At 36.0% G+C, this 23148-nt stretch overlaps 1 protein-coding gene across 1 annotated transcript in view; it reads left to right on the top strand.

The window, feature by feature from the left end:
- The window catches only part of LOC128013660 (double-stranded RNA-binding protein Staufen homolog 2), a 117457-nt gene extending 94575 nt beyond the window's left edge, over positions 1-22882 (top strand). Inside the window, exons 14-15 of the mRNA XM_052596787.1 lie at positions 17803-17891; positions 21687-22882. Coding sequence (XP_052452747.1) covers positions 17803-17891; positions 21687-21780 — 183 coding nt within the window. The 3' untranslated portion in view covers positions 21781-22882. The remainder of the gene's footprint in view (positions 1-17802; positions 17892-21686) is intronic.
- The last annotated feature ends 266 nt before the right edge of the window (positions 22883-23148 follow it).

Below are 23148 nucleotides of genomic sequence, written 5' to 3'. Positions count from 1 at the left end.
AGGCGGTCACAAAGGGTAACTAATGTCATTAACAGGTGACTGCACTGCCCCGTGTCACTGTTTAGAATGGGAATTTTCTCATAATTTTACAAGTAGTTGAAAACATTAGAGATATTGTTAGTAATCAGCTGGACAAAATATATATCATTAGCCTAGTGGTTTTTGGATATTTTACTGCTAATATCTTACAAATTGTACATTTAACTGGTCTACACTACTAGGTACTTATACTATATTGACTGGGTTAAATATAATTAATTACTAAAAAGAGACTAAAATAATAATTTTGTCGACTTAAACTAGATGAAAATAGTCATAGATAATTTTGACTAAAATGAGACTAAAATGCTCAGACTTTTAGTTGACTGAAACTTGACAAGACAAAAAAAAAAAGAAAGAAAAAAAAAAAAAAGAGTATGAACATGACTAAAATGAATAAAAACTAAAATGACATTGTAGCAATGTACAAACTTCATAATCATTGGGAAGAAGGAGGCGGGAACTGGCGGACAATCAAATAAGATTTAATAATGACAAAATAAAGACAAAACAGTGCGTCAGCCCCTCACGGACGACTGACGCGCACAAATAAAAACCAAACAAAACTAAAACCCAGGCCTGGTCCTCTCTCGTCTGTCACTGTTGCCGCTCCGGTTTTCTATCCCTCCATCTCCTCCGTGAGACTTGAAACCGGTGGGTCGAGCAGGTGTCGCTCATTTCCAATCACTCCACCGGCCTCGCTCCTGTTCCCACGTCTCTCGGCCCTGCCCCACTCGTCAAAGTCATCTTCATACAAAGACTAGACTAAAACTAAAATTAAATCAGGCCGCCAAAAACAAAACTAGTTGGGATGCACCAACGAACATAGGAGTCTCCATAGACCGCTGAGGATATGGTGGAAAAAAACAGAAAAGTCCTATACTTTGTGCTAACATTTTACACTGGACTGCCTCACAAGGTCAGTTCAGCACTGGAGTTTGCAGCAAAGATTGCTTCTAAAAAAGGGATCAATACCAACACTTTGTGCGCAAACGTCCAGACTACAGACAAAGTAAGCATCACGCATCATATTTTGTTTTCCAAAAGAGATTCTTAGCTCTCTGTAAGGCTAAAGCTGTCTTCACGTGCTACCAGAATGATTATGAATAGGAAAGTGGTAGTTACAAATTGCGTTTGGAAGCAATGTGTGAGGTCAGTAACATGGTCACCGTAACACCAGTATGACCATGAGCATGAGCTCTTGAAGCTCTGCACTCCTTTGAGAAGTGAGCAGGGTTGCCAGTTATTCACAACAAAACCTTCCCATAGATATGAAAATCATCCTGTGGCAACAGTGTTAAAGTAGCCTAATTCTGCCGGGAAACTGCAAACTTGGCAACACTGGAAGGGAGACAGGAGCACCAGCTCATTTTCATTTAAAGGGGACATACACATAAACAGAGTGCTTTGGCTCATGCCCTAAAAGTGGCAATATCAAGAAGTTATGAAGAATTATCTGTGAGGTATTTTGAGATAAAATTTCATACTCTGGGGACATCAGAGACACTTGGTTTTGGAGGTATTATATCACACTTTTAAGACTTCAAGAAAACAATGAATGGCCTAAAGTGAAGATGGGGGCAATCTCAGTGGTCAGTTTATTATTTATGCAAATGACAGGAAGTGATTACACTCCCCCACCAAACCACGGTTTCCTCACTGTTAAGCTTATGATATAAAGGTCTTTTCCACTAGGTATGCAGTGACATGACAGCTGCCTGCTGATAAGCAAACCTCCATTTGCATTTGCTATGCTCTTTTTCCCGGTCTGGATATTTGTTATGATGGAATCTATAGATGGGAAAGAAAAGAAAGGAGTGTGGAGGGAACCCACCATATGCAGTTGTCTGATAGGCTGGGTCCTCGTATCCGCCCACAGTTTTCCATTATGCTTTAGGCAACCCGTGCGGACCAGATTATAATATGTGTGATCATAATATGAGGGACAAAGATGGAAATTCTTTTTCCATGGTGGCATCCCTCTGTCATAGAAAGTTGAACTGTGTGATGTCAGAGGAAGAGTAGTTTCATGATCCCATGTTAAACCTCAGCATTTCCACTGTGAATCATCATTTAAACATCAGAGTTTACTGCTTAAGTCTTCTCAAGACTATACTTATCCCGACATATTGTGACAGAAAAAGTTGTGAAGTGAGATACGGTCACAACTTTATTGTATTGAAATTCAAATTTGATGAACATTTACTACCGTTCATAAATTTGTGGTCAGTTAGATTTCTTAAACTATTTTAAAAAGATTTCCTTATCCTCACCAATGCTGCATTTTTATTATATCATAAATACAGAAAAAGACTAATTTTTATTATATTTACTAATGTTATTATTATTATTTCGTATTTTTTCCAGGCTTCTTTGATGAATAGAGAATTCAAAAGAATGGTATTTATTTCAAATATGATTTAGTTTATGACTTTACAAATGTTAATGTGTTCTTGCTGGATAAAAAGTATTGGTTTTATTTGAAATCTGTACTGACCCTCAAACTTTTAAACAGTATTGTATATATACAGTCATGGCCAAAAATATTGGCACCCTTGGTAAATATGATCAAAGAAGGCTGTGAAAATTAATCTGCATTGTTAATCCTTTTGATCTTTTATAAAAAAAAATTCACAAAAATGTATCCTTTCATTGGATAATAAGAATTTTAAATGGGGGAAAATATCATTATGACATTTTTTCTCAAATACACGTTGGACACAATTATTGGCACCCCTAGAAATTCTTATGAGTAAAATATGTCTGAAGTATATTCCCATTCATATTCACAATTTTGAGCACTCCAGCGTGATTCTGAACATGAAATTATCACCAGCCATGGCTTCCTGTTTCACGGATATATGAAGAGGAGGGAAAACAAAGCCCAAATTCCCTTAATCATCCATCAAATTGAGAAAAACCAAAGAATATATTTCTGATGTGCAAGAAAAGATAATTGAGCTTCACAAATTAGTGAAGTGGCTTTAGGAAAAGAGCTAGAGCAGTGAATATTCCCATTTCCACCATCAGGGCAATAATTAAGAATTTCCAATCAACATAAAATGTTACGAATCTGCCTGGAAGAGGACGTGTGTCTATATCGTCCTAATGTGTGGTGAGAAGGAGAGTTTGAGTTCAGAAAACCTTAAAAAATATTGTCAAACAGCACCTACATCACCATATGTTGTTTGGGAGGGTTTCAAGAAAAATTATCCTAGCTCATCCAAAAACAAACTAAAGCATATTTTGTTATCATTCATGACTGGCACTTTAAATGGGACTGGCTTCTATGCTGAGATGAAACTAAAAAAATGAGCTTTTTAGCAGCAAACTCTTAAGATGGGTTTGGTGAACACAGAGATAAAAAGTACCCCATGTGTACAATGAAATATACTGCTGTATTTTTGATCTCATGAGCCTATATTTCTGCTGGAGGTCCTGGACATCTTGTTTAGATACATGGCATCATGGATTCTATCAAATACCAACAGATAAAAAATCAGTAGGTGACTGACTCTGTTAGAAACTAATAAAAGCCATGTTTAGATCTTACAACAGTACAATAATCCAAACACAAACGTCAAAAACAAACCAGAAATGTGTCACTGAGCACAAATCCAAGCTTCTGCTATGGCCATTCCAGTCCTCTGACCTGAACCTTATAGAAAATGAGAGGAGTGAAGTGAATAGAAGCAGCACCAACATGGAGCTGGGAATCTAAAGGGTCTGGAGTGATTCTGGATGAAGGAATGGTCTCTGATCTCTTGTCAGGTGTTCTCCAACCTCATCAGGCATTATAGGAGAAAATTTAGAGCTGTTAAACTGGCAAATGGAGGTTTCAAAAAGTATTGAATAAAAGGGTGCCGTTAATTGTGGTGAATGTGTATTAAAGAAAAGCATTTATTTCATAATTATATTTCCCCCCCATTTAAAATTCTTATTATCCAATGAAAGATTAGATTTTTGTGATTAGTTTTTTTTTTTATTTTATAAAAGATCAAAAGGATTAACAATGCAGTTTAATTTTCACAGCATTTTTTGATCATATTTACCAAGGGTGCCGATATTTTTAATATTAATCTCTACATAATTTATCACAGCGGTCCTCAACCTTTTTATCGCCAAGGACCGGTTTAATGTCAGACAATATTTTCACGGACCGGGCTTTAAGGTGTGACAGATAAATACATCAAAATAAAATGATACGACTGGCATAGAAACTGTGGTATATTGTAAATATAGTAATAAACATGAATCCACTGTGTACTCTTATGCAACTTTATTAGCAGCGTCCTCATAACATCACGCCAACAACATAACATGAATAACATCCTCTCGCTCACTGACTCCGTGACGTTTAAACATGTCTTAAAAATATAAGATACTGCAAAAATCCACCGCTCCCGGCTCTTCTGGTCCAATCAGTGCAAGGGTTGTGCCAGTGTTGTTTTGTGTCGAAAATGTAAAAAATGTATATAATGAGCGAGTACATCATGAATCTATTTTCCCAGACCGTGTTTTTGTCTTTTCCTGAATCACTGCGGTACCCTTATAATAAGTGTTTATATTCGGACTATTTTAGTCTGGTTGGGGTTGGCAACGCTGCAGAGTAGCACTGTACCTGCGTGACTCGCCATAGATGTAAACAGAGAGAAGTAGCTCCGGCAACAATCTTCTTCCGCCAGACACGAGTGGCAAAAGTTATTGACTGCAGCTTTAATGTAAGTTATTTATTCTTTCTTCTTGTGCGGCCCGGTACCAAATGACGCACGGACCGGTACCGGTCCACGGCCCGGGGGTTGGGGGTTGGGGACCGCTGATTTATCATATACAAGCCATTGTACTTACACTGTTGCACTATTTATTTTATTTTATTTGTTTTGTTACTTTAACATTTAAATTTGTTAATCTCTGAACTATGGTGGAGCGGGTTAAATCAAGCGTGCTTTTTGATTAATAGTATGAATGTATGTATTTTATAGGGGTCTAAATCTCATCAGAAGCTGAGGTATGCGGTACCCTGCACCTCTCCCATGTGGTTTGTGTTTTGACATGGGAGGTGCCATCCACGAACTGATAAAGCAGCCCTCTCCGGCCCTAATGACGCATGACGTGGTGCTGCGTTTTGGGTCCTAATTTATGGCTTCCTATGTCAGTAGAGTCCTCCTCTCCAGGGAGGTTCAGGCAATTATTGACCTTGCATTCTGGACACGTTCCATGAGAAGGCAGAATCTGGAATTTTGATTACGGTACTCCGGGCCTGTGTGAATGCAGATGTCTCAGTCTTGTTTTAAACACAGTTTGCTACATCCAGTGACAGGCAGGTGTTTAAAAGCATATTTTAGTATTTCCCAAGAGTAAATTCATTATAATCTCCAATCTGGAAACTGTTCAGTTTAACATTGTGAAATTTGTAGCTGTATGTTGTGAAATATCATTTAGATTGATTTTATCACTACAAAAACAACATTTAGAGATGTTTACACATGCTACAAAAGAACATATGCACTTTTAACTTGGAGTAGCTTGGACCACTTCCTTGCTGGCCCACTTTAGTGTTTAATATAAATGTCACTTCAGGTACTTTATGTATAAGTTTTTTTCAGATGATCAGCCCAGATGATTATTTATTTTATTGATGATCATTTTAGTTAAAGTACCAATCCACAATACTGCATTCATTTGTATGAGCAAGTAGATATTAAACAAAGCAAAATTGGATATTGTAGGATGAAAAAGTTATAAATAAAAAAAAATCAATTATTTTTTAACTTTGTTCGACATGTAATATCCACTTTTGCATTGTTTAATATTCACTTTCAATGTGGTGTTGTAAAAAAATATATATATTAATAATAAAATATATATATAAATATATTTAAAAATAAAATAAAAACCAATTTATATAAATATATATATATATATATATATATATATATATATATATATATATATATATATATATATATATATATAAATTGGTTTTTATTTTATTTTTAAATTTAATTAAAAAATATATATATATTTTCAGTTCAGTTTGGTTGAGTTCCACATTTTTCAGTATTTTAGTAAAAAAAATGACAGCCTTGTACTTCTCAGCACAATCTAATGTTACTAAAATAAATATTTTAGTTTAGTTGAGTTCGTTTTGGAGTTTTAAAGCTGTATTTAAATTAAATTGTCCTGATATTTTTAGTTATATATATATATACTATATATAGTTTGCATTAACAATAACACTGTTCTTAATGGTTCTTCACACCAACCCCTTTTGTTCTTTTCTCACCTGTCTGATTAGATCAACAATTGGTGTCAAGAGCATGTGTTCATGTGGAAGACAGTGTGAAACGCTAAGGGGGCACGGGGGCTTTTTATTTTAATGTTGCTTGCATAACAGTGAGCAGGTTTTATCTCTCTCCAAGCATTGAAAAAATGTAATGCATCCACTCTGAGCAGAGCACGGCTGACATTTTTACAGTTAGCTAGGAGCCCAGCAGACGTGAGTTTAGAATGTGTTGATGAGCGGCAATAAATTACGTGTGAATGTGCAGAGTGTTTATCATTCCCCATTTTCACCATTATTGCTTTATATGAGAGAGGGTCTCTTTGTCCTTGTCTTGTGTACTCATCTTTCTGATGCTCCTACAGAAGTGTCGGGAACAGTCTGGAAGCTGGATTTGATAAGCGGCTGAAATTCCACATCTCCCTCCTATTGGTTTCTTCTTTATGTGTGATTTCACAGCCCATTGAGCCGAGGGCTCTGGAATGTCCTGCTTCCAGAGTGGCTCATTTGGAAGGGTGCTCATCTGCTCCCCGTCTGATATCTGGCCTGTTCCAGACTTTATGGATGTGAAATATAGGTGGTGTAGGAAAGGGAGCCTCTCCTCTCTGGGCGCTTTGGGCGCAAGACGGCACGTTTCCAAATGAGAGGCAGGAATGTTACTGTGAGTTGTCTCTAGAGCTTTGATGTCTGAAGAACGGTGGGCTTTCTGTGGGATTCTCTTTCCATTGGCCTCTCACGTTACTGTTGCGCTCCGGAGGGCCGCTGGCAGAATGGATTTATATGCCCCTTTTTTTCCCCACTGTACAATAACCTACATGTACAGCAGATCTCTCATAAAGCGACTGCACATTTTAAGAGGATTGTTCACCTTAAAATGATCATTCTGTCATCATTTACTCACCCTCACGTTATTTCAGACTAGGACAGGAAAATGCATTTGTAAAGCTTAAAAAGGAACACAAAGTGGCCCATAAGATGATCCAGTTGCCTACTTGCGAGTAACAAATCATCCAGTCTTGTTTAGTGAACTGGATCGAACAACTCATTTGACTCTGAAGAATGATTCATTTATGCTGCTTCTCACACAGCTTAAAGGGATCGTTCACCCAAAAATGAAAATGTTGTCATGTCGTTCCAAACCCGTAAAACCTTTGTTCATCTTCAGAACACAGATTAAGATATAGACAGCAATGCAACTGACACGTTCAAGGCCCAGAAAAGTAGTAAGGACATCATTAAAATAGTCCATGTGACATTGTTCAACCGTAATGTTATTGAAGAGCTACTCCGCCTCAAAATGAAAATTTTGTCATTAATCACTTACCCCCATGTCGGTACAAACCCGAAAAGCCTCATCAGAATAGTCCACCTGCCTTTAATCTACGAGAATGCCTTTCGCGCACAAAGAAAACTAAAATAATGACTTCTTTCAACAATTTCTTCTCTTCCGTGTCAGTCTGCAACATGCATTCACGACACATGCATGTACATTCCTGTCCTTGCAAACAAGGCATGTCACATTGATGTTCAATGGCAAAACGCGCATGCGTCGTGACAAAGAAGTTGAGTACTTTTTTTTTTTTTTGCGTCACAGTTGAACCACTAATGCCACATGGATTATTTTAATGTTGTTCTTACTGTTTCTCAGCCTTGAACGTGTCATCTGCATTGCTGTCTATGCAGGGTCAGAAAGCTCTCGGAGTTCATCAAAAATAACTTTATTTGTGTTCTGAAGATGAACGAAGGTCTTAAAGGTTTGGAACGACATGAGGGCGAGGGTTCAATCACTATTCATTGTAATATGGAAAAGATCGACCAGCACATTCTTAACATTTATCCCTCGTTTTCCACAAAAGAAAAGTCATGTAGATTTAAGACGATCTATTTATTCAGAAAAACCCTGTCATACGTGCACAAACTGACAATCATCACTTATAAGCTATTACTAAATATTGTAGAAACATAATTTTCTGTAAAGTTGCTTTGTAACGATATGTATTGTAAAAAGCGCTATAATAAACTTGAATTGAATTGAGATTTGAAATGTCATAGAGATTTGAGTGACACAAGTGTTTTGAGATTAAAGGCCCATTCCACCAAGAACAATAACTATAAAAAAAACTATTACATTATATTGTTTGAATCACTTTCAGAACTTTTATTTTGCTAATGAGTGATAAAAACATGGACCGCCAACTCATTCCATCCGACTTTAAAGAGCTTGAGCATAACTACAGTGTGAGCATTATCCTACATTCATATGAATGCATAGTTATCATTATAGTTATCTTTATAGTAATAATTCTTAGTGTAAACAGGCCTTAAATGATGACAGAATTGTCATATTTCATTGAAGTATCCCTTTAAACCGCAATAAAGAGTTTTCCCTCCGTCTCCCCTCCTTAGCGACTGTAATAATTGTTTAGTCTAGGATGAGAAATGTCACAACCTCACTGCTGTGAGTCATCCATAAATTTTCATTCTTCCATTTTAGCTCTGATCCTGTGGCATTAGCATTCTGACGAGAAAGCAGCTCGGACTCTTTTGATGTCAACAGCCTGTAAAGTTGTGTAATAAATAAAAGAGAGAGCAGGATTTGTGTTTCCATTCACTCACACGAGCTTTGAGTGGCTCAGAAACCCATCTGTTGGACAGTCGGGAAAAGCCCACCGGTATGGAGGCTGAAGCAGAGCGAAGGAGATTGTGTCTGTGTACACCTGCAGAGTGTTTGATTGCATTTCAGATCATAGGCCTGTTTATAGTTCTGCCAAAGACGCAGTGAGCGGTTCCTCGTCGTCAGTGGTTAATGGAGGACTAAATGGGCTGTGTCTTCAGTGGCATGTCTCATAGAGATGAGGTAGCAGAGAAAACAAATGATGAAATGGCGATCAAAGGCCAGCAGGGGGCCAGGACTGATGCTCTTGGAGTGGACCATGGTTGAGCTACAGTGGGAAGCTGGGAAAAACCCACTGGTCAACCAGATGAGAGCTTAAGCCTGGGCTTCATCTCCCCCCAGTAAAAACATGACTTGATCAGGTCTAATAACGTACAAGGCTACGCCCATCTCACAAATGTTCCCCCTTGAACTGAATGTTGTCACATTCAAGAACACTGTGGCTTAGTGGTTGGAACAGAGAGATTGAGCCATGGTGCTCATGTGGGAAATGCAAGCTTGAATCCCACACTATCAATAAAAAAAGCCTCTTTCACTAATTCACCAGTGAGTTGTACCACTATCATGCAATATTTATTGATTACAAACCATATGCAGTCCATGCCTGGCTCCGGAATCAAATCACTGTGGGTGCTTCTTAAATTAGTCAGGGTGCTTTAACCTTAATATATAGGCTATATAAAGGTTTTAGTGCAGTCCATTATTGCTTACAACCTTATATTCAGAAATGGGCAAAAATGCGTTAGAGTTATCTGTAATCTAATTACTTTTGTAATCTAATTACTTTTTCCTGTTAACGCTGTAAAGTGATTAGTTATATTTAAAATGTATGTAATTTGATTACAGTTACGTATGTCAATAAAATTACATTACTTATGTTACAAATGCAGTGTTAAAATTTTTGAAGTAAAAATCATCTTTTTCTCATCAGTATGCCTCATAATAAATCACTGGAGAATGTGGGCTGAAATGCAGATGAGTCCTACAACATTTACGAACAAGTCATATTTCAGTTTGTATGAATCATATTTAAAAATGTTGCACTCAGTATTTTAGCACTCAGCATTATAGTTTGGGAATGTGTATATGGGAATGTGAATGTGTACAAGTTTATAAGTAAAACTAAATGACTCATTAGCATGAGATCATCTGCTCCATTAAGCCGCGTCTGCATAACAATTCAAGGTTTATTTCTTACAGCGTGACTTCTTCCAAAAATGGAAAGTGTTTTCTTTATTTTACAAAACAAAAATAAAAGTGTTTGCTAAATGCATACATGTAAGTGTACTTATATATTTTTTCAGTAAATATGAAATCAATAAAATAACGATAGTTTCTCTTTGTAGTGTATTTTTTAGGTTTGATAACTTGAAAAGTAAATTAAACTTGAAAGTAAAGTATTTAGTAATCTGATTACTGTTTTAAATGCATTAATCAGTTTTGTAATCAAATTGCAATTTGAAAGTAATTTTTTAGGGGATTACTTTTTTTGAGTAATTTATCCAACACTGGTCATAATCAATGACATTTTCTACACTGCACAATGAATCTCTTATTTACCTTGCATCTACTACACTTTGTTATAAAAATATTATTTGCATTATGCAAAAACTCTGCCGATTTGAGCAGTTAGTGGATTATTCAATGCCTCTGATTGACTGTTGCATACAAGAAATCAACAGATATGTCTGTAAAACACGCTGAAATAGAAACAGAGCCCGAACCATAACACGCTGGATAATCTGTCATATCTGAAATGAATTGCCATTATTACAGCCACAGCACCACCGTACCGAGCCTGCTGCAGTCCAATTTAACAAGATGTTTACTCATAGTGCTGCACCTCAAATTTTTAAATCAAGAAATGTTTTGTGCCAAACACTGTTTCTTTCTATGCAAATTGAGTGTATTATAGAGTCACACCAAAATCACACTTAACACTATAAAGCCATACATTGATATATGCAATATATATATTAATCTACTACATTCCGTCTACCCTTTGATTGGTTTACACTTGTTTTGGTAAGTAAAAGGCCTTTTAGAATAATTAAAAAAAAGTCCTTTGAAAATTATTTTTTATACTTACTAGACTAGAGCAACTTAAGTTTTACTTGTGTTAATTGTGTTAAAATGTGAGTATCAGATGTGATGCATCAGACTTTTGAGGACTGTTTATTTTTACATTTCTCAATTCAATATAATTTCTCATGATATTGGATTGCATGATATGTTTTGTCCAGAAAACTACAGAGCTTTGATCATAATACTAAGCATTTAACTAGCATTTTACTAAGACACTTTATTAGTAGATATAGAGTGACAACTGATGTTTATATGCATTTACGTTTCTTTAACCATAAACATTTCAAAAACTACCTCAAATTTCATATTTTGCAGTTATTGCAGTTGTAGTCTATAAATATATATATTTTTTTATTTCTTTAGTTTGAGCTCAATATTCTCCTAAATGTTATGAGCTATAAAATCTGATATACAAAATGCAAATATTTTTTTAAACAGATTTTGTCTAGAAGTCAAATATACCTATATTTAAATTTATGTATTTCTTATGTCAGTAAATATTTTTTTCTAATGTACATTATGTTTAGCCATTTAGCGGTCACACAAATGAGGAACAATATTGCCAACAATACTGAATCCTATAGTCTACAATATGAAATCCTATTTCAAGAAGAATCATTCAGCGAACTGGTTGTTAGAACAACATTGTGCATGCAAATAAACAACAGCATAAGTTGACGCAATTCAATCTTAGTGAATCCCACCCCCCAGGGACCGACTGAATGTAGTTAATGCTTGCTTCTACACTCCATGTCCATGAGTGATAGGCTGTCAGACTCTCTCTCCTTCAGCTTGAAGCCTTCCATGTTATCCTTGTTGGATGCCCCCCCTGTGAGAGCCAGGTCGATAGAGGTGCTTGGCCCTTTCGATCCATCACTCCCCTCTCTGTCCACAAATTGGCCTCAGAGGCATGGAGCCTATCTCTTGGGGAAAGCGCCACTGTTTAGCCAAGGCAGTGAAGGAAATGAAAATGCAATCAGTGAAACCATTAAAGCAACTTAGAAAAATGAGTCCTCACTGTCCTTTGACAAAGTCCTCCGTTCGTCTTCCTCCACCGCCTTTTAGTCCGCTCTGATATATTTAGCTTTGACACGTTCCACATTCCGCGTTTTTTCCATTCGTTTGAATCCAACGGGGAGCTGATGAATGCATCTTGTAAAGTACTGCATGTCGAGATTTATCGATCGAGCTTGGCTGAGTGGTGGCGTGTTATCTAAAGCGAGGGGGAGTGATGTGGGGGTGTCACCTGGGGTCCCGGGACAGCACTACTTCTGATCTGAGGTTCTCAACGACAGAGATTGACCACTTCCAGGTTGGGGGGCTAGACTAAACATATTTCAGCCGGTCAGTGACTCGGCCTATCTCATTAGAAAAATAATGATGTAATTGACTGTTGTTACAATAGATAGTCAGATATTTATCTTTGAGCCCTCTGTTTTGATGATGGGCGGCCAGGCCTTTATCACACGCCTGTCTCCCCCGGCGTGATTCATGGTCTTTGTCTGGCAGCGTAAAAGCAGATGCTGCTTATTTACTCAGAGACTGTAATGGCACACACACACACAACAACACCGGTAATTACCCTTTTGATTGCAATTTATTGGCCACAAGAGAGGATGAGTTATACGCTTTGTACCGTAGAGGCATCTGCATCTGAATCCATCAAAAGTCCAAGCTTACGTTTACATCTCAAGCCTCATTTTTACCAGAGAATGTGTTAGATGGCTTAGAATGTGAGGCTTTTTAAATGTCAGAGAGAATTTAGTCGCGAAGAACGTTTTTGATTCAATTTAGGGACATGCTTTGGTTTTGATTTATTAGGCACTTTGAATTTACATCTTGGGATGGTGTTGTTTTCATTCCCCTTCCATTTGTTTCCATGCCGTGCATATGTTCCCTGGAGTAAATTAAACGCATATTGAGGATTAAGTTGGCCTACTGATGATTTATTTGGCATTCAGGAAGTCATTTTGGTGCTTGCTCTTTCATTACAGTCCTGAGAACTGTGCATTTACTAGGAAAACTCAGAATGCCTTTAAATTATCGTCTAGAATATTGAACAATTTCCCGGCTGAATAATGTCCTCCTTATTGAGCATTTTACACGCTCGTCATCAATCACAAAAAACAAATTGAATTTAACTCTGATTTATTACCACTCCTAACACCTCTGGAAATTTACACACAACAGACTACAGCCGTACAGTATGTTCCATTATAGATAAGAGTTCGTTTTCCGAAGATTTCCCGACTTGATAAGACATTCCACACGTAAAATCCTCAAAAAGGGTCGTGATAAAATGACTTCACTTTTAACCGTTCTCAGTAATATGACTGTCATCCCTGCAGATGTGATGGCATAAACTCACTAACGTGGCTCGTTGTCGTGTTCTGCACTCATTTCCTTTGCTTTGGCCAGCTCAACTCCATTTTCACATAAGCACATGATGGACCATTCTTTAAGATGTTAAGTCAGAGTCTGGGTTTTTGTCAGGGTTCTCTAAGGTGATTGGATTTGTTTCAGGCCTGTCCTGTTTATTGACTGTGAGGCTTTCCGACTGTTAGCAATGAGCCAATTAAGACACTGAAAATGTATGGACATCACTGCAGAAAATCAGACATTTCAAGCAAAACATAAAAAACAAGATAAAATAAATTAAGATTTATACAACACTATTGTTCAAAGGTTTGTTTTTTAAAGAAATTAATACTTTTACACATCAACAATGAATTTACTAAAAGGGACATCCCTCTCATTACAAAATATTTATATTACTGGAGTAATGATGCTCAGCGTGGCATGAGCATGCGTTTCTGCTGCGTGTCAGTTGCGTGGCGGCTGCGTCGCGTTTTTTGTGTCTTCACACACCAGAATCGTGCCTGACACGGTGCTAGCGCGCTGCTGCTGCTTTAGGTGACATAGAGGGAGGCCGCCGACAGACAGAATATATATACTTCATGTTAAGCATAAATATAAAGCCTACTGATAAAGGACACCATCAACAGTATTGACGGCAAAATAGACTTGTTTGGAAGGTGCCAAAAAAAATCGATAATTATTATTATTTATTTTTTAATTACATTTATATCTGAATTTATGTCAACCTATAGACTTTCAAACATCAAAATGTCATTAATTACTATGTATTTGTGTACAAAATTACATATAAACATATTTTCCTATTCTATTTTGCCTGGAAACGCTTTCCAACACGCGTGTCGCGTGAAAAATAGGCGTTGGTTCTATTTCTAGCATGCACGCGTTTTCCGTGTCGCTCTAGCCGCACCTGAGACGCGCGTCTCACGCAGGCAGTCTGCAAGCTATAACCTGTTAACATGGGAGCTGAATTAAAAACGGACACGCCACGTCGCTGAAACGCATACAACATGCATCCAGTGTGTCACCGGCCTAAGTGCACATGCATCTGCCACTTTAAATTCTTGAGCTCGTTATAGCAGGATGGATTCTGATTGGCTGTCTGTGTTTGTATCATTCAACAACTGGAGAAAAAGTTGTTCTGGGAGTGATTCCAACGATAACGTTTTCCGTGCCTTTATTGTTATAGTTGTACTATGGACTATGCTATTCTTTAATATTGAAAATAATTTTTCGAACTGTATCTTTATCGTTATCTTTACAGTTATTGTCCTTGGTGTGAATGGGGCTTTAGTCATTTATAGAGTTATTTTAAGCTGTAAAAATATTTCATTGTATATTTCACACAAATGCGAATCCGAATATCATATCAAGCTTTGGTAGTAATCAACACAGAATATTCAAATCTTTGGAGAGAGGGGCTGAACATATTCTTCTCCTTAAAAAGGCAGGAATCTCTGTGTGTCTGTCTTTCTGTCTGTTTGCAATATACAATATACAACAATATACAGTAGGCACACTGCTTACAGAACTCTAAGTTAGTTTTCTATCTTGATGTGCAGTTTAAAATAATCTTAAAACTCAATTAAAAGTGCTCACACAGCTGAGGCCTTTGCCATTTGTCTTCTCTTTAAGATGAACTGAATCATGACGTTCATGAAGCTCACTCATGGACAATTCATCAGCTTTTTCACTGTCGGGCTGAACGGTTCTCTTTGCTTAACCGTTTCATTCTGTGCCGATCCGGGTGAGTCAGCATGGACTCTCTGGTGCTGATAACGAAGTTATTTGGAATGCAATACAAATACGTCAGTTGTTTTGGTAATGCTAGTGTAATATAAACAGCGATATGGACGATGATCAGGTATTTCTGGTTTTGGGATTCCTTTTTCATCTGATATTCACTTCATTCAATAATAGAAAAAAGGAAACAATTCTTGACGTGAAAAATAAAATAAACAGAAGGTGATGATGGGAATAATATCATTAAGTGCAAATGTTCCCTCCACAGACCAAACTGTCTCAGACATTTTTTTTATTTTATATTGAAAGTAGCGTAGCTGTTTACTTGGATGTTTGATAAAATAACGCACTTTCGCTTATTTAACCAGTTATGGAGAAACTAGTAGCCAGGAAACTCAGTGAAAACGAAACGTGCTCTAACAGCACGGCACCGTGCCAAGAATATGGGGCTGAGAACGGTTTGTAAACATGCTGCACCATACCAGCCTCGCGTGGAAATACCTGACAGTTCTTAGAACAGTTCGGCTATATTCAAGCACAAATGAGAACTGTTTTGTGAGGGATCTCAGATGTAAAAAAAAAAAAAAAAAAGAATATTCGAATCTCAAAATTAAAAAATCTAATACCAACCCACTGAACGAATATTCGAATAATGGAATATTCTGGTCCAGCCATACCTGATGTGCATCTAAGATCTAAGATCACATGACATTTGATGCAAACACTTATCAAAGTCTGTTTTCTCTTGAGATGGACACAACAGGGTGTCTGAGACAATTAGCTGGCGTTACATATGATCCGGCCAAATACTGATTAATCAGGGAGAGGAATGCACACACATCTGTGTGTGTGTGTGTGTGAGAGTGTGCTGTCCACGCCTCTCGTGAGTGGGCTGGGGTGCTGGGGGGTTTGGGTTCAGAGGGAATAGGCTGTCAGCTGTGAGAAATATGTCATGGTTGTTGTGTCCCTTGCAGCACATCTGGTGCTCATTGGCAGGATGCTGGAGAGAGCATCAGCCCCGACAACCAGGTGGATCTGCCAGTTCTCAACCCGCTTCTGTCCCTGTGAGGGTCACAACACAACACAACACTCTCACTATTCTTGTTTTCTTTTACTCTCAGTCGTAGTCATTTTATTTGCTTCAGGGATTGTGACAGAAATGTACTATAAGACTTCCTGACGTCCGGTCGAGGAGAGCAGCATCTGCCTGTAACATCTGACTGCCAACTCACATACTGTACAGTCCTGCAGGATACACTTCCTTTTAGAAATGATACATTTAAAGTCTGTGTGCACTTAACGGGGTCAGGCAAAACTGTTAACTGCATGCAAAAAATAATAATTTAAGGCTTCATTTACCATTCATCATTGGAATTTGTATTTACTTGGCCATCCCATACAGGATGTTGAATGGAAATGACAGAAGTAAATTACACTAAACTGTAATTCAAATTTTGTTTAGTCTAACCATTGGGACAAATCATTAAAAATTACATTATTAATATTGCCTAATTATTCTGTCTTATATTCACTGTACTCTTTTAGCTTATTAGACATTTTCATTGTTATTATTAACCAAAAAAAAAAAAAAAAATTAACGTTTTCATTATTTTAAATAAAGCTAAAATAAAATATAAATATTAGAGGAATAACTTGCTTTTTTTAAAATGCAAAAAGCACTAAAATTAATAAAAGATCAAATAAATATAAATAAAAGCTAAATAGTATTAAAAGTATAAAAGTATAAAAAAATAGATTAGTAAAAATTACAAAAGAACAAAACATTTGCTAAAACAAAGTAAATGAAAATATAAGCTAATTAAAAATATTATACATATCCTAAAAGTATATAAATAGTATATAAATCACACTACAATAATTCTAGACATTTGTCTTAGATCAATTTGGCAGGTTCAGTTGTGTCAAAACCATCAGTAGAGCCATGTATAACCTTATAAAAATAAATATTGACATATTGACATATTGATCAATAAAAAAAGTTAACAAAAGTTACCCAGCCATGGTCAATAAAAAAATAAAAACATTTTTTTATCATTATCTGCCTGTCTGACTGTCTGTGTGTGTGTGTGTGTGTGTGTGTGTGTGGGTATATATTTTTATATAGGTATATATATAGGTTATTATTATACTTCCCATAAGTTTCAATTGCAATTCCTTTGATGTTAGTTTACGAGTTTGTTAACTCTGTGGTTTAGTCGAAGTCTCTCCTTGGCTGTTCTGCCTGTGGACTCGATGACTTTCCAGAGCAAAACAGCATATCAGTTACACCTGAGTTATTATTTCAGTACACTGTGTCCTCTCACTTGATTTATTGCTTTTTTTTTGCATATCGGCCCATAACCTGGTTGACTGGCAGCGTAAACCCACTCATTGGCCAGAGGAAATGCAAGCCTGAAAACATTGACCCATTAACATTAGATAAACGTTAGATAAACACAGAGCTGGAAGGAGCCAAACAAAACAGAGGGAGCAGAAAGCGTCCTGTCAGTCTCGGGTTTCTGATAGGAAGTGTTATTTAAAAAGCAGCTGATGTGGGTTATGTTGTCTCACTCAAAGCCATCTGTTTCCTTACCTCACACAGGCTGCTCTTAGTGCCTTGAAACAGCTGTCAGAACAAGGACTGGACCCTGTGGATGGACCAATCAAGGTAGAAAATGGATCATGTGACATGTACGTACAAACGGAGCCATAAGTATATCACAACACCTCCATTTTAAAAAAGATCACATATGTAAATAACTCCAGACCAGAGGAAATCCATTATGTTTCAGTGATGTTGAATCTACATGACAAAAGCACTCAGAGGCAATCTGGGTAGCCATTGCCTTTTATATAAACTGTTAGGAGATTCTCAAGATGATTTAATGAAAAGGACATGATTTATGCTTTTTTCCATTTAAATATTTACAGATCATCATGTTAGCGGCCTTGAAATGCTTCCCATGTGTTGTTCCAAGCAGAGTTAGCTTAATTTAAGCCAATCTATTGGCCCGATTCTTGCATAAACCAGAATTAATTCAATGTTTTGAATGTTGATCTAAAATATATGATGAAATATCAGTTCATTACATAACTGAATAACAGTTTATTTAAAAACAACTGCCACAGTACGAGTACACAGCGCTGGTTTAATGATTGATTGATTGAGCTCAGGTTGTGTAATCGGGTGGGGAGCACAAAATAAAATGAATCAGCTTTGCTCATGAATATTCATTTTGCATTTTGACAGTCATAATTGATTTTAATAAGGGAATACCTTATGCAGCAGTTTTACAGTCATCATTTTATGTAACTGGGTACACTGTTTTTTTTTTTTTTGCACTGCAGCTCAACAAAATAAAACTCTTAAAAGGTGGAGGGGAACTTATAAAGACATGTATGATGGTTGCGTTTTACCTGAATATGCAAAATAATAAAAGCCTTTAAAGGGATAGTTCACCCAAAAATGAAAACTCTGTTATTAATTGTTGTTCCAAACCTGAAAATAAGATCTTCCTTAATCTTCGGAAAACACAAATTAAGTTATTTCTGATGAAATCCGAGAGTTTTCTGACCCTGCATAGACAGCAACACAACTAAAACTTTAAAGGCCCAGAAAGGTAGTAAGGACATCATTAAAATAGTCCATGTGACGACAGTGGTTCAACCGTAATTTTACGAAGCTACGAGAATGCATTTTGTGCGCAAAAAACATCTTTTTACCTTCTTCTGCCATTACCAAGAGTACCACAATGCACAAAAATTATTCTTTATATACACACAAAAGTTGTAGCTTTATAAAATTAAGGTTGAGGCTCACATTACATCAAATGGACTATTTTAATGATGTCCTTACTACCTTTCTGGGCCTTTACTGGGTGGTAGTTATGTTGCTCTCTATGCAGGGTCAGAAAACTCTCGGATTTCATCAAAAATATCTTAATTTGTGTTCTGTAGATGAACAAAGGTCTTACGGGTTTGGATTGACATGAGGGTGAGGAATTAATGACAGAATTGTATTTTTTTCTTGAGTAAACTAACCCTTTAAAAGTATTTTATGGTAACTTTTCATTTTTAAATTAATTCAAACAATGCAATAATAACCTGGTAAGACAATATCGTTTAACGCATTTATCATAATGCAAATACTCGTAGTAAATTATACAAAATGTAATCTGATGTAAAATGTGATCTTTTCTCATGATAACACTGTTTTCAGTGTCTCTGAGCAGTTCACAGTAAATTTCGTTCTGCACGAACTCCATATCTGCAAGCAATGTGAGTTTGAGTTGCTTCTAACATGCGTTTGAATCTGAGACACAAGCATCGTCCCAAGTTTGTAATGAGAAGGCTTTATAAATCTGCAGTCAATAAAAGAGAAGCATTTTAAAAGAGAGGTTTCCTTGCAGTTTTTCTGTTTTTAAAAAAATAAAAACGTAACATTTGAAAGCAAAGAAAATAATAACCATAAATATTAGTATAGTATAATAATATATTTAAAATATTAATATTATGAACTACTTTAGTTAAATAGTATTAAAGTGATATTTATTAATTGGTTTATTTGTTATAATTTGATTTAATAATGATAATAATAATAAATATATCTAAATAGTAGTCATATTAATTAAAATTAGACACGTTTCGCCAATTTCTTCTGCCTGTTTTTTAATAAAATAATGCACATACAAAATAAAACTCATGCCAGGGAATGCAAAAATTTTATTTTTAGACCCTGGGTGTATCAATATTTTTGGCCAATCAGATGCTATTTAGAATGAAAATATTGGAAAATATGAGCCTGTTGGAAAATATGAGCCATTCAAGATTTCTCCAAACTTCCTCTTTCAGTTGAAAACATGTCAACACAGAAAAGAGAACTACTTGTCAGAAAAATAACTACTCATTCTATTTGTATTGCTACTTCTTGTGCTATTGCATCCTTAAGATGAATCACTTTTGGATAAAAACATCAGCTAAATGAATAAATGTAATCAACAAGCCATTTTATGTGGTCTTTAGTTAGTACACACTGCTCGCTCGCTCTCTGTCTACACACACACACACACACACACACACACACACACACACGCATATAATAAATATCAGTGACAGGTGGAGCTCCTTTCTGATTCTTAGCTGCAGAGACAGACAAGATTTGTCCTTTAAATGTCAACATCTGAAACCTGTCAGCTCACTCCACTTAATGACTAAGGATTACCCACACACACACACACACACACACACTGACTGAGCTTATCACTTTCACAGAAACACACGCACACAATCTGGATTTTCCTGCAGTGGAAACCCTCTCGCCACTCCACTCCGTGTCTTTGCATGATCTTTATCCTCCTGTAATCAGAGGGCTTGCTGTGGGAAAAATGAATCTCTGTCATATCCGTGATGAACAGAGCGCTGGAGAATGAAATATGAGAATGGAAATGATAGACACACCAGAAGGGAAATCTCACCAACCCGTTCAAGATTATTTTCATAGTAGGTGTGCCGTAGGAAAAGGTTAAAGAAATGTTTATTTACAGTGGCTTCGGCTTCTCAGTGCGGTCATGAGCTAGAACAGAACAAAGAGGAGAATCTACCCTGTTCTACAACCAGTGAAAGGGGCTGATGGGAAGCAAATACTTCAGTCAAAATCATTAAGAACCATTTATCTGTACATCACTGCATTACTTTATATAATTTATCTATGCATCACTGTTTAAAAGTGTATTTGGTAAAACAGTAATATTGTGAAATGTCATAACAATTCAAAATAAATGTTTTCTATTTTAATATATTTTAAAATGTTATTTATTTCTGTGATGCAAAGCTACATTTTCAGTCTTCACTGAATCACGATTCTTCAGAAATCATTCTATCATGCAGATTTTGTGTTCAAGAAGCATTTTATTTTTATCATAAGTAACAATGCCTTAAATTAATTGTGATTAAAAGTTTTTTACTATCACTTTTGATCAATTTTTAAAAAAATCTTTAAAAAAAAATTCTGAACAGTAGAGGTTATTATTAAATATTAATTTATAACATAACTTTATAGTTATTGAGAGAACCACACAACCTGTTTCTTGAATTATTTTTATGTCTGTTATTTTATCATTCTTATTTTTTTATTATTTGTATTTTTATTACAGGTTTTATGTATAATTCTATACATTTATATTTAAAATTTATATTATTTTGTATTATTTACTTTTATGTTTGTATTATATTATAATATGTATTATTATTTATATATATGTTTATATGTAATTCTAAGTATATATATATACACACAGCAGATAAAATGAGTATTGAACCCGTCACCATTTTTCTCAGAAAATATGTATATATATATATATATATATATATATATATATATATATATATATATATATATATATATATATGATATTATATTATTGTTAATTAATTTTTTTCATTGCAGTGATCATAATTAATCTTCAGTTGTACCTGTTTGTCTTGCAGACAAGCGAAACGTCTAGCCGAGCGGATGGACAGCAAACCGACTAACTCAGGCACCACTGCTCAGGACAGCAAGGATTCAAAGGCCGTCGTCTAGGAGCTGAACCCACCCTTACGCCCCGTCGCCCAAAAAGCCCCCACGACCGCCGCTGCATCCTTCTACAAGTGTCAACATGCAATATAGTGGATGTGTCCCATGATATGAATTGACAAAAAATGCATTCTTTGAGTCTATGTGAAGACAACACTATCTTAACACAACATTTATTTACTCTAGAGTCAACTGAAAAGAGCAAGCAAGTGAACTTAAAAAAAAGTAATGCATGGTAATGTTTGAAAATTAAGGGAAATTTCCCCATTTGATAGATGTTTGAATAATATTTTCACCTTGCCTCCAAGTGATATGGATTTAAACAGGCTTATGTCATGCTATTAGTATACAAAACAATACAAAACAAAGAAAAAAAATGATTGGGGAAAAAAAGTTGTGTATCTTATTTGGGGGGTTATTATTATTTTCCTTTTCTGTTTAATCTATGAATAATAATGCTTGAGTATTTAAAGATTAACCCATGCCAGTGCTGTGAAGTCGTAGTTGTTGTCTTCATATATAGTCACCCAGCTTACCTTGTATGCTGACATAAAGCATTCATCTATCTATATGGATGTATATGACATGTAGAATATCATACGCAGAGGAAAAGGAAAACATATACTATGAGTGCAAACCAATGGATAAAACTGATGCTAGAGGTCAACAGCACAGGATCACAGAGCTGACCCGTAGTATCCAGATGAACAAACAACCCTCTTGCCTTCTTCAACGTTCTTGAAATAGAATTTCTTCTTGACGGAAACACAAGAGGTCCTGAATAGTGATCTACAGGTACGCCTCTTCAGTCCTGTTTGATGATTGTTTTCTTCTCCCTTCAGTTTTTTCCAGCACATCTACACCTATGTTGTGTGTTGTATTGACTCGATACATCAACTGAGTGCTTTTAAGGACTGCATTCTGGAGAAAAGAGAGGCTGTGGTCAATAGAGACTTGCTATCTTTTCAAAACGATCGCGTCGTAGAACATTTATCTGAAGCTGGTAACTCACTGGAAGAGCGTTTTTCTCTCCCTGAAGATATACAGTGTAATAACAGATATGACAGTTAAATAAAATGCAGTAAAATCACATCAGTTCATGTTGAAACTATTGGTGTCTGTTGTCTTCTTTCCCATTTGTTTTTCCATGTTTTTAATTTGGCAGAATCCTAAATTTCTTAATATTTCCAGGTTTAAACCTGTATGAGTTTATTTCTTGTGTTGAAAACAAAGTAATATATTTTGAAGCTTGTTGGTAACCAAACAGTTGACGGTAGCCATTGACTCCCATACTATTTGTTTTTCTCCACACTATGGAAGTCAATGGCTACGGTCAACTGTTTAGTTACCAACTTTATTCAAACATCTTTTGTA

The sequence above is a fragment of the Carassius gibelio genome, chromosome B24, assembly GCF_023724105.1.
Source record: "Carassius gibelio isolate Cgi1373 ecotype wild population from Czech Republic chromosome B24, carGib1.2-hapl.c, whole genome shotgun sequence".
Classification (NCBI taxonomy): Eukaryota; Metazoa; Chordata; class Actinopteri; order Cypriniformes; family Cyprinidae; genus Carassius; species Carassius gibelio.
The sequence above is the reverse complement of the archived record's forward strand: the minus strand, read 5'-3'. Positions and strand labels throughout refer to the sequence as shown.